At 37.1% G+C, this 12,828-nt stretch overlaps 1 protein-coding gene across 1 annotated transcript in view; it reads left to right on the top strand.

Annotated features, from left to right (window-relative positions):
* Positions 1-12,828, top strand: part of LOC306867894 (uncharacterized protein) — a 51,148-nt gene that overhangs the window by 30,940 nt on the left and 7,380 nt on the right. Inside the window, exons 26-31 of the mRNA XM_079413832.1 lie at positions 379-814; positions 893-1,059; positions 5,422-5,542; positions 10,429-10,592; positions 11,520-11,735; positions 11,815-12,039. Of these exons, the coding sequence (XP_079269958.1) occupies positions 379-814; positions 893-1,059; positions 5,422-5,542; positions 10,429-10,592; positions 11,520-11,735; positions 11,815-12,039 (1,329 nt within the window). The remainder of the gene's footprint in view (positions 1-378; positions 815-892; positions 1,060-5,421; positions 5,543-10,428; positions 10,593-11,519; positions 11,736-11,814; positions 12,040-12,828) is intronic.

The following is a 12,828-nucleotide window of genomic DNA, read 5'->3' as shown; positions in this document are numbered from 1 at the left end:
ATTGCTATGACTTTATTCTTGCCATCTTGACTTTATTCTCAATATTTCGACTTTATTCTCGTAATATCGACTTTTTTCTTATAATATTTAGTCTTTATTCTCAAATTGCTATGACTTTTTCTTGTAATTTTGACTTTTTAATGAAAATATTATGACTTGATTTACGATTTTAGATTTTATTTTTTAATTTTTTTAACGTGGCACTAAAACGCCGTCGTAGATTTATGTTAATGTTAATGTAATAATTATTTAGTGGAGGTGTGGGGAAAAAATTTGAAATTCACTAGAAATTCCAGTCTAGTTTCAGCTGCATTTATCAATTTGTATTCTTAAAGTACATAAAAGTCTGATATAATTTTGACCTCCGTCCATGTGTAGCTGTGCTCTCTACAGCGGCGTCTGAGCGACAGCGAGTCGTGTTGGCACAGTCGCGAGCGAGAGCTAGCGTCGCAGCTGCAGGAGGCTCACGGCTGCGAGAAGAAGCTTCAGGATGAGGCGCGTAACCTCTCGGTGCGCGCTCAGTCGGCAAGCGACGCGTCTGCGCAGACGCAGCTGCAGCTGAGCGAGGCACAGGGCCGTCTGGCTGCGACGGAGGCGGAGCTATCGCGAGCGGAGGCGGGCCGCAGGGATCTGGAGTTCAGGCTGTGCAGTCTGCAGTCGGCGCTCACACGGACACTGGGCATCGGGGCCAGTGGGCGGAGCAGCAGAAGGGGGCGGAGCCCGGCAGGCTCCTCCCCTTCCTCTCTGACCTCAGGGATGATGTCTCGCCACCGGAGCGTGTCTCCACTGCACTGCTCACTATCGCCATCCAAAGGTCAGATTCAGTTTGAAGGGAAGTCTGTGGAATAGCGCTGGAGAGGAAGTTCTGCATGATTTCTCTGCTCTCTGTCAGATGTGTCAGGTAACGTGACTCCTGATAACACCGTGGTGTTGCGGCCGGTGTCTCCAGAGAGGACAGACGCCCCGCTGCCCGTCGCCCTGCCAGAGCTGGACCCGGAAACCCTGCGCAGCGGCCTCAGAGACTTCCTACAGGAGCTGCGCGAGGCTCAGAGAGACAGAGTAACACGCTACACTCACGACTCACGCTTCAGTCTGTCTCACACCAACAGCCATATAACCAGAATTACCATGACGGCTATATTAATAACTGTAACTATTACGACAACGATAACTGTCACTAGGACGATAACCATAATTATGAAGATAACTATACAGGGCTCCAGACTCATTCTTCCAAATTCTTAACACATGATTTGGTCGCATTTTTTTTATTTTGCTACAACATGGGATTAATCAATGCCTGCTGGTGAACTTTTATCATATTTTAAAGTTGAAAACAAAGTGGTTTACATCCAACCTGTTCTTTTTCATCAGTAGTATTATTTGTGATTTGAATGTTGTGAGTTCCTCTTTTGTTTTTTATTACCTTTATTTAACCAGGAAGAAACTCATTGAGATTAAAAATCTCTTTTTCAAGAGTGTCCTGTCCAAGATAGGCAGAGTACAACCATACATGCATACAGACACAAAATACACAAAAATAATAATAACATAAAACAACTGAAAAGCAAATCCTTTAAAGTCAACCACAATCCATAACACATCTACAGCTAGATGCGGCCAACATCCTCTTAAAAGTGACCAATGAGACCAGCTTAAGTTTCATGGATTTCTGTAACTTGTTCCATGTAGAGGGAGCAGCATACTTAAACGCCTTTTTTCCCAATTCAGTTCTAACCTTAGGAACAGACAGAAGGAAAAGATCCTGTGAACGAAGATTGTAAGTCCCGATATTATTTACATTGATTTAGGTCAGAAGGTCTACTTCCATATTACCTTTTTCAAGAGACAAATAAAACTCTTGAATCTTGAAAAAGGTAAGATGGAAGTAGACCTAAAATAGCCTTGTATATGAAGATATACCAGTGTTGAAGTCTCCGCACTGATACACAATGGTGAGTGAGGACTTTAAAACCAGTGATGAACCTCAGAGCTCCATGGTATACAGTGTCCAATACATATAAACTTTGAGACGAAGCGTACATATATAAAACATCACCATAGTCAAGTATAGACATAAAAGTGGCAGCAACCAGCCTCTTTCTAGATTCGAATGAAAGGCAGGATTTGATTCTGAAATAAAACCCTAGTTTAAGTTTTAATCTTTTTGCTAGCTGCTGAAAATGAAAGGTCAAAGAAAGAGATTCATCTATTAAAATACCAAGATATCTGTATTTCGAAACGCATTCAATCCTCGTACCCTGTAGAGTGAGGATTGAAGGCAGATTTGATTTGGACTACAAATTTGAAAAAAGCATGACTTTTGTTTTTTCAGCATTTAGAACAAGTTTTAAATCATAAAGATTCTGTTGAAGCGTGTTAAAATCAAGCTGTAATTGGGAGAGGGCCTGGTCTGCGGTGGGTGCTGAACAATACAGTACAGTGTCATCTGCATAAAAATGAAATTTTCCTTTAGACACGTTACTATCAATGTTATTTATATAAAGGATAAAGAGCAAAGGCCCCAAGACTGACCCCTGGGGCACACCTTTTTTATTTTGAGAGTTGTTGCCATCCGCCTGCACACACTGAGTTCTGTCTGTAAGATAGTTATCAAACCAGCTGACAGTTTGTTCAGAGAGTCCAGCCCTACACAGTCTGCTTAAGCGCTGTGTGGTCCACTGTATCAAATGCCTTCGAGAGGTCAATAAAAAGGGCTGCACAATGCTGCTTGTTATCTATAGATTCAATAAAGTCATTTAAAACCTTAAAAGCTGCCAATATTGTACTATGCCTTTTTCTAAAACCCGATTGGAAGTCAGATAAAACATTTTTATTATTGAAGAAATCCTTTAATTGATCACTAACAAGGGACTCTAAAACCTTGACCAGAACAGATAATTTAGAGTTGGTCTGTAATTGTTTAAGACAGAAAGGTCACCACCTTTTAACAGGGGAACCACAAAGGCTGATTTCCAAATGGAAGGAATAACATTTGTGTTCAAGCACAGATTGAAAATATTAGTTAAAGGCACAGCAATAAAATTAGCTGCTAACTTTAAAAAGTGGGGATCCAGATTATCAGGGCCTGCAGATTTTGTCGTGTCCAATTGCTTGAGGGCTTTATTTACATCTGAAACTGTAATAGGACTGAAACTAAAAGACTGACTAGAAGAATCCAAACCAACAGTCTCCACTGTAGAGGAACACTCATGTTGAGTATTGAGTGAATCAAATAAAAATCCTGAGGTTATGAAATGTTCATTGAAACAGTCAAGTATTTGGGTTTTATCAGTAAGTTTTTGAGAATCTATCACAATGCTTGAAGGGAGCTCCTGGCCCTTACTGTTTTCTGATAATGATTTAATAGTTTTCCAAAATTTTGATGGATTATTCAGGTTATGAGTGGTTTGAGAAAGAAAATGATTAGCTTTGGCTTTTCCAATTTTTAGAGAACAAGCATTACGCAGTTGCCTGAAAACCAGCCAGTCAGAGATCTGATTTGATTTTCTGGCTTTTGCCCATTCCACGTTGTGCTCATGAAGGATATTTGCTAAATCAGGAGAAAACCAAGCATTGTTTCGGCCTTTAACTCTGTACTTCTTTAATGGAGCATACCTATTAATTATATTGGTAAACCCCTCATAAAAGAGGCTCCAGGCACTATCAACATCTGCACTAATATAAATTTCTCCCCCGTCGTAATTAGATAAATCGTGGAGGAATTCTTGTTCTGAGAAGTGCTTCATGTTACGCTTGACTATAATGCGTGGTTTAATTTGAGGTATTTTAGTATTTCTAACTGTGGTCACTGATGTCGTTTGCGAATATAGAAGCGGTTGAGTACTTATGAGGATCTATTAGCGATGATTCTTCTGGGTTTGGCCGTGTGGGACTGTCAACAATCTGAAAAAGATGAACTGAATCACAATAAGCTCTGAAAGCATCAGATACTGGTTGTAACCAGTTCCAATTTAGGTCTCCAAAGGCTACTAACTCCTTAGAGTTAAAATCAGACAGGAGTTGCTTTAAGGAGGGCAAAGCACCGCTAACAGCTGAAGGTGTCCTATAACAACCAACGACTGTTATATAAAGTGAATTAGAGACTTTGAGCTCCAAGGCTAAAAATCAAACTGTTTAACTAACGATACTGATAGCAATACATTAACTTGATACTGGTTTTTGATGTAGATTGCTACACCACCACCTCTATTAGAGCGGTCAGTCCTAAAAACATTATAACCACTTGTATTAATTTCTTTATCTGAAACCGATTTACTTAACCATGTTTCTGACAAGACAATCACATCAGTATCTGTAGAGTGAGCCCAAATACGCAACATGTCCATTTTAGGAGCAAGACTGCGTACATTCAAATGAAAGAAACCAAGACCAGAGCTTTCGTTAAAATCTGCTGGGGTGTTAAAACCTATAGAGGTGTCTGGGTCTGGGTTTGGCTGCACATTTCCTGACATCAACAGTAATAAAGTAATTAAATATTTTAGCTTAGGTGATTTCTTGTACGATTCATTGACTGATTCGTGCTCCTGCTGACGCATCGAGTATAAACCAGGCTCTACTCTCGAAGCGCTGCGCAGGTCAATAACTATAACATTAAATATGATGATAACCATAACGATAATTATAAAAACTATATCAGTAACTATAATAACTATAACTATTATGAGAAATATAACTAACAATAACATTACGATAACTTTAACGTTAATTATAAATTATATTATTATTCATATTATGAGGCAATATAAACATGTTTCTTAATTTGAAAAAATATTAGTCATTAGAGCATGTAGAAACAACATGTTAAGAATTCAAAAATGTGAAGTGTTTGTCATGTTCTGACCATGAAGAATAGTTTAAAACCACAATTAACCGTCTGGTTTCTTTCACATTAGAGCACAAATCTGCCTTTAAACTTGAAAGAAATACCAACTTGACATTTATCGTGATAATTATCGATATCGACTGATATGAAAAAAAATTGCGTGATAATGTTTTTGTCCATATGCCCTACTTTAAATACTCCTTAAAGCAGGATGGATTCTGATTGGCTGCCAGTGTTTTTATCGTTCTTAAGCTGGAAAACAACACTCTGAATGTGATTCCTACGATATCGTTCCTCTGTGCTGTTATAGTTGTGATGTAGACTTTGCTAATCTTTCTGAGTTAGAGCGATTATTACATCTTCGTGGTTATAGTTATCATTCTTGTTGTGAACAGTTTTTGTCTTTTCTCTGCGGTTTCATTGTGGGAGCTCCGCCCACTGTTAAACCTCATTGGTCCAAAATCCTGCTCTACTGAACGTTAAACATCAGATATCTTCTTATTGGCTGTGATAGTGTGGACAGCGTGAGAACCTGCTGTCGTGATAAAGTGATGATGTGATGTGAATGTGTGCAGGACGAGGCGCGGGGTCACCTGGGGTCACTGCAGAGAGAACTGGAGGAAGTGACGGGAGAGAGAGACTCCGCCCACCAGCGCCTCATTCAGCTACACAGCACACTACAGGAGTGCCAAGAGGGTAACCTCCACTGGGCTGATACACAGCTAATGATAACGACACACAAACTTTTAAACAGAACAGTGTTTTTGCTTTATAAACCGTGTTGGGGAAAGTTACTTTTAAAAGTAATGCATTTCAATATAGCGTTACTCCCTAAAAAAGTAACTATATACGTTACTTAGCTACTTTTATGTAAAGTAATGCGTTACGTTACTTTTGAGTTACTTTGTAAATCTGGGCAGGGCTTGCTTGTTTGTTTTTAATAGAAAAAGTTATTTTACAAACATAAAGCCCTTTCACACCAAAAGTGAAGAGACCTGCACGGGCCTCAAATTTAGGCTCTAGCCCGGCCCGCGTCCGACAGCTCATCAGAATTACTGACGTGAGCCCGTCTTTTTATCCCTCTTCTCCTAAAAGAGTTTATACTACTGTTTCGGCTATTAAAATAGTTCAGTCTTGTGTGTAATGGCAAAATTATTATATTTCGTTTTGTTTTTTTATTAAGTTAATTTAGAAAAACGTTGGGAGCATTTTTGTTCATTAAATAGCCTATAAGTTTTAGTTTTTTAATGTAACGACATGTAATGTAAAAATCGTTAGTTTTTTAATGTAACGATTTTTAATAAGCGGCCAGCGGCATGAGCTGATCATAGCCTATGTTTGATCAATTTAGCCTTCTCATATCATCACGACTTGCCTAAAATAAAATCTATAGATATACTAAAACAGTTCAAGTATATAACAATGTTTAAATGTTAAACCTGCGCTATAATAATAATGTGCGCTAGCCTATATCTGAGTTTGTGCGGAGAGTGGAAGCTAAAGCTGCTCTGCAGGACATGGAGGCACCAGCAAACACTTGCATTGCTTTCAGTGGAAACACATTAAAATAGCCTACACCGTCTTTTTTTTTATTTTATTTTTTTATAAAGGTAAGAGTAATACATCATTCGGACCTGTAAAGGGTCTACTTGTATTTGTGCGCACTCACAATACCAACAAAAGATAGTTATTTTATAAAACAAAGAAAACAAACATGATGCGCTTTTGAGGAACACTGAATGTGTTTTAGTGCAGGTGAGATGAGTAAATACATGTAGATATTTAGTCTAGAACTACAGTAAGATCATGTAGATATTTAGTCTAGAACTACAGTAAGATCATGTCGATATTTAGTCTAGAACTACAGTAAGATCATGTCGATATTTAGTCTAGAACTACAGTAAGATCATGTCGATATTTAGTCTAGAACTACAGTAAGATCATGTAGATATTTAGTCTAGAACTACAGTAAGATCATGTAGATATTTAGTCTAGAACTACAGTAAGATCATGTTGATATTTAGTCTAGAACTACAGTAAGATCATGTCGATATTTAGTCTAGAACTACAGTAAGATCATGTCGATATTTAGTCTAGAACTACAGTAAGATCATGATGATATTTAGTCTAGAACTACAGTAAGATCATGTAGATATTTAGTCTAGAACTACAGTAAGATCATGTAGATATTTAGTCTAGAACTACAGTAAGATCATGTCGATATTTAGTCTAGAACTACAGTAAGATCATGTCGATATTTAGTCTAGAACTACAGTAAGATCATGTCGATATTTAGTCTAGAACTACAGTAAGATCATGATGATATTTAGTCTAGAACTACAGTAAGATCATGTCGATATTTAGTCTAGAACTACAGTAAGATCATGTTGATATTTAGTCTAGAACTACAGTAAGATCATGTTGATATTTAGTCTAGAACTACAGTAAGATCATGTTGATATTTAGTCTAGATCTACAGTAAGATCATGTAGATATTTAGTCTAGAACTACAGTAAGATCATGTAGATATTTAGTCTAGAACTACAGTAAGATCATGTAGATATTTAGTCTAGAACTACAGTAAGATCATGTTGATATTTAGTCTAGATCTACAGTAAGATCATGTAGATATTTAGTCTAGAACTACAGTAAGATCATGTAGATATTTAGTCTAGAACTACAGTAAGATCATGTAGATATTTAGTCTAGAACTACAGTAAGATCATGTCGATATTTAGTCTAGAACTACAGTAAGATCATGATGATATTTAGTCTAGAACTACAGTAAGATCATGTCGATATTTAGTCTAGAACTACAGTAAGATCATGTCGATATTTAGTCTAGAACTACAGTAAGATCATGATGATATTTAGTCTAGAACTACAGTAAGATCATGTAGATATTTAGTCTAGAACTACAGTAAGATCATGTAGATATTTAGTCTAGAACTACAGTAAGATCATGATGATATTTAGTCTAGAACTACAGTAAGATCATGTTGATATTTAGTCTAGAACTACAGTAAGATCATGATGATATTTAGTCTAGAACTACAGTAAGATCATGTCGATATTTAGTCTAGAACTACAGTAAGATCATGATGATATTTAGTCTAGAACTACAGTAAGATCATGTAGATATTTAGTCTAGAACTACAGTAAGATCATGTAGATATTTAGTCTAGAACTACAGTAAGATCATGTCGATATTTAGTCTAGAACTACAGTAAGATCATGATGATATTTAGTCTAGAACTACAGTAAGATCATGTCGATATTTAGTCTAGAACTACAGTAAGATCATGTCGATATTTAGTCTAGAACTACAGTAAGATCATGATGATATTTAGTCTAGAACTACAGTAAGATCATGTAGATATTTAGTCTAGAACTACAGTAAGATCATGTAGATATTTAGTCTAGAACTACAGTAAGATCATGATGATATTTAGTCTAGAACTACAGTAAGATATGTTGATATTTAGTCTAGAACTACAGTAAGATCATGTTGATATTTAGTCTAGAACTACAGTAAGATCATGTAGATATTTAGTCTAGATCTACAGTAAGATCATGTTCACACACAACGCTCTGCACTTACTCCTGATTTCTCTCAACACCAGAGCTGTCAGTCACAGGGCTCGACAGTAACGCTTGTCCGGGAGAACTGAATGTTTTGGTCGGGCAAGTGAAAGAGAAATGTATTTGTCCAATCGGAGTAACTTGAAAATACCAAAAACAATAATAACTGCCTTTATGATATAGCCTTTGTTATAGGGGTGTGAGATGTATATCGTTTGAGATAATTTCATAATTGTTGTTTTATCGAGTGTACTGCAAGAATCAAAACACACCTAACCTAGTAGAGAAGTCCAGGTTAGACGAGCTCGCGTGTGGACCGTTCTTTCACTGCATGATTCAGTATTACCATGCATGAAGAATGATCAGAAAATTCAAGATATGGGAGCAGAAAATGTATATATTTATATAATTTCACACGAAGATCGAGCGCCGCTTTTTTGTTTTTTTTTTGCTCCAAAAACCATCATGATTACAAATGTGATTTATAACAGTTCAATAAACAAGAAGTTAACATTAAGAGACTTACGTTTTATCATATTTCCTGTTTTTGCGTTGTTTCAACAACAAAAATAATTCCAAACACAAACACAGCACTGTTCTGCATCTCTGAGCAACATGACGGTGTTTCGTTCCTGAATTAATCAACTATTTAATTGATATGGTTCAATCGCAATGACTCACTTATTAACAGTGACTTGATGCCACCTGCTGGCGGTTTTAATTTCACATTTACAGTTTTTAAAAATATTAAAAAAATTTAAATAATTTCGAATATCAGTTTTCATCGTTTTATGAATCAAAACATTATTTATTCACGTGTAACTGCAGATTAAAGCATTGCATGTCCTTCAGAGCTGCATTAACAGAGGGTAAATACATCTATTCCACTTCAGATGCAGCTTCTGTGTTTCCTCTGCACTGCAAAGATGAATATTGATACTGATTTCATTTGTTTGGTAACTGCCCAAATGTCTTATTATACTAATCGTCTGATTAAATTGAACTCTAATAAAAAATAAAAATAAATTAAGTTTGAAAATTCTTATATATAAAAAATAAATATAAGCATTTTATTTTTAAGTTTAATATAAAATAATTGTATTTGTAATTAATACTCCCTTTTTATTTTAAAATAAAACAGTATTAATCACACTTTATTTTTTTCATTATTTTATTTAAAAAGAAAAATCTTAACTAAATGAACTAAATGTGTTTTGTATAACTACAATAAATAATTATATTTATAACTCAATTTAAAATTTTGTACTTGTCCGAAGGACAACCACATGAGAATGCTTAATGTCAAGCCCTGCAATACATCAGAAACACAGTAACTGGTGGCCTAATGTGGCTTTTCTCGGGAAGTTGTGGCCTAATGGTTAGAGAGTTGGACTCGTAATCCAAAGGTTGCGGGTTCAAGTCTCAGGTTTGGGAGGGATTGTAGGTTTTTTTACTTGGAAAAAAAGTAATATGATTACGTAACTCGCGTTACTTGCAATGTGTTACCCCCAACACTGTTTATAAATTATTTTTTCCGATTGAGAACGCCCACAAAGGGAGTGTTTGTCAGATTTATCTGGTTTCTGGAGATGCGTGTTGATTTCGTGTTTTTGTGTTCGTTTGTGTGTGTGTGTGTGTGTGTTTGTTTCTGTGTGTTTGTGTGTGTGTGTGTGTGTGTGTGTTTGTTTGTGTGTGTGTGTGTGTGTGTGTTTGTTTCTGTGTGTTTGTGTGTGTGTGTTTGTGTGTGTGTGTGTGTTTGTTTCTGTGTGTTTGTTTGTGTGTGTGTTTGTTTGTGTGTGTGTGTGTGTGTGTGTGTTTGTTTGTGTGTGTGTGTGTGTGTGTGTTTGTGTGTGTGTGTGTGTGTGTGTGTGTGTGTTTCTGTGTGTGTGTTTGTTTGTGTGTGTGTGTGTGTGTGTGTGTGTGTGTGTGTGTTTGTTTCTGTGTGTGTGTGTGTTTCTGTGTGTGTGTGTGTGTGTGTGTGTGTGTGTGTGTGTGTGTAGATAAGCGTGCGGTGGATGAGAAGCTGTCGGCGACTCAAGCTCTGCTGCAGCAGCAGGAAGAGTCTCTGCGGAGAGCAGACCGAGACCGACGAGCGCTAAACGAGCGAATCAAAGAGCTAGAGAGACTTTCGCTGAACACCGACACTGAGCGCAAGCGTGTGGAGGTGCGTCTTATTTCATCTCAACTAACGTCATCTAGGGATGGGCGTTGTATCGATCCTGAAGTAGTGATATATCAGTACTGATGCTAGTATTGAAACTGAAATAAAAAATATCGATACTAAGGCGTTTTATTTACTAGTGTAAAAAAAAATGTATGCATACAATATGCATTGAAATGGACGAATAACCTATGTTAGCAAATAATTGTGTAGGATAGAACTATTTTCCTGCGCAGCTGAACACGCGCACATGTTCAGAATCAATCGATCAATCGATTCTGACAGTGCTTTCAAACAGAGCTGCGTTTCCTAAAAGCATCATAACATGGCATTGAAGCTTTTGGGAACAGCAGCCCAGAACAATGCTTATTAAATGACAGAAAACAACATATATGTTTGAGTTATTTCACAATAAACAAAGTGAAATTGTAGCCTACGTAGTTTGTGCAATTAAATTTATTCAAATTGAACGTTACAAGTTCATATTGATCTTGTTCTATTCTGTAATGGTAATATAAATCATACACTGTCAGAATAATTTTATGAGTGCAACAGCCTGTCACTGGCAGCCTCTTATGAAAATGAACCATTGCTTTACTAAACTGAGCGAATAGTTCAACTATAGTATTTGTAAATATATTTAAACATCGCTTTGGATAAAAGCGTCTGCCAAATGACTAAAAATATGTAAACAAAAATATAACCCTAATAAGTTACAAATAATGAATGTTAAATTGTGTGTTTAAAATATGAAGTTAAGTGGGTATCATTACACATTTTAAATTAGTAATTTAATACATTTTTTAATTTAAAAGTTCAGTTTAGAAGTATTGTATCGGTACCGATATCGGGAAACAAAATAAGTGGTATGGCCCATCCCTAATGCCATCTAGCTCAGACTAGCTCTAACGCAGACGTGGCCCCCTGCAGGAGCAGTGCAGTAAGCTGCGTGCCGGCGAGGCGCGTCTGGAGGCGGAGCGTCGGCGTCTGCGCGAGGCTCTGGAGGCGGCCGAGGGGCGGGGCACACGGGTGGAGCTGGGGAGGCGGAGTCTGGAGGGAGAGCTGCAGAGACTGAGACTGAGTCTGGCCGAGAGAGAGATGGAGATCCAGACGGCTCGCGACCGGCACGACAGCGCCACCAAACAGGTCACAAACTAGCACAGTACCTGATTCCCCCCGCAGTGCGACCGCTGATGACTGATTAACGCTCTGGTGTGCGTTTCAGGTGGCTGAGGGCGAAGGTCGCGTCGCATCTCTTCAGCGCGAGGTGGAGCGACTGATGGTGCTGTTGTCTAAAGCTCAGGATGGAGAGAGCGTTCAGAAAGAGCGAGCGCTCGCTCTCTCCCAGAGCCTGCAGGAAGCCACCGCCGCCCACAGCGCCACCCAGGGGCGTCTCGCCGCGCTGCAGAAAACACTGGGACAGGCCGAGACTGAGCGCAGACAGCTGCAGGTGATTATTACTATTACCATAACTGTAATAACTATAAATATTACAATAACTATTATGATAACTCTAATATAACTATTATGATAACTATATACACTGCCGTTCTAAAGTTTGGGATCAGTATTTTCTTTTCTTTCTTTTTCTTTTTTTTTTAAAGATATTAATAATTCTATTCAGCAAGAATGTTAAATCAATTTTAAAAATGATAGCAAAGCCTTATATTGTTAGAAATTATGGTAACACTTTGCAATGTGTCATTTGTGACACTGGACCACAAAACCAGTCATGATATTATATATATATTTATACATCATCTGAAAGCTGAATTAATAATCTTTCCATTGATGTATGGTTTGTTATGATAGGACAATATTTGTCTGAAATACAACTATTAGAAAATCTGGAATCTGAGGGAGCAAAAAAATCTAAATATTGAGAAAATCTCCTTTAAAGTTGTTCAAATGAAGTTCTTAGCAATGCATATTACTAATCAAAAATGAAGTTTGATATATTTATGGTAGGAAATGTACTAAATATCTTGATGGAACATGATCTTAATATCCTAATGATTTTTGTCATAAAAGAGAAATGTATAATTTTGATCCATACAGTGTATTGTTGGCTATTGCTACAGATATACCTGTGTTACTCATGACTGCTTCTGTGCTGCAGGGTCATGTTTGTTAACATTAGTAAATGTATTAATTAACATGAACGAACAATAAACACTACATTTATTTCTTTGTTAATGTTAGTTAATAAAAATACAGTTGTTCATTGTTTGTTCATGTT

This window comes from Barbus barbus (genome assembly GCF_936440315.1).
Source record: "Barbus barbus genome assembly, chromosome: 49".
Lineage (NCBI taxonomy): Eukaryota > Metazoa > Chordata > Actinopteri > Cypriniformes > Cyprinidae > Barbus > Barbus barbus.
This window is presented reverse-complemented; position numbering and strand designations above follow the sequence as displayed.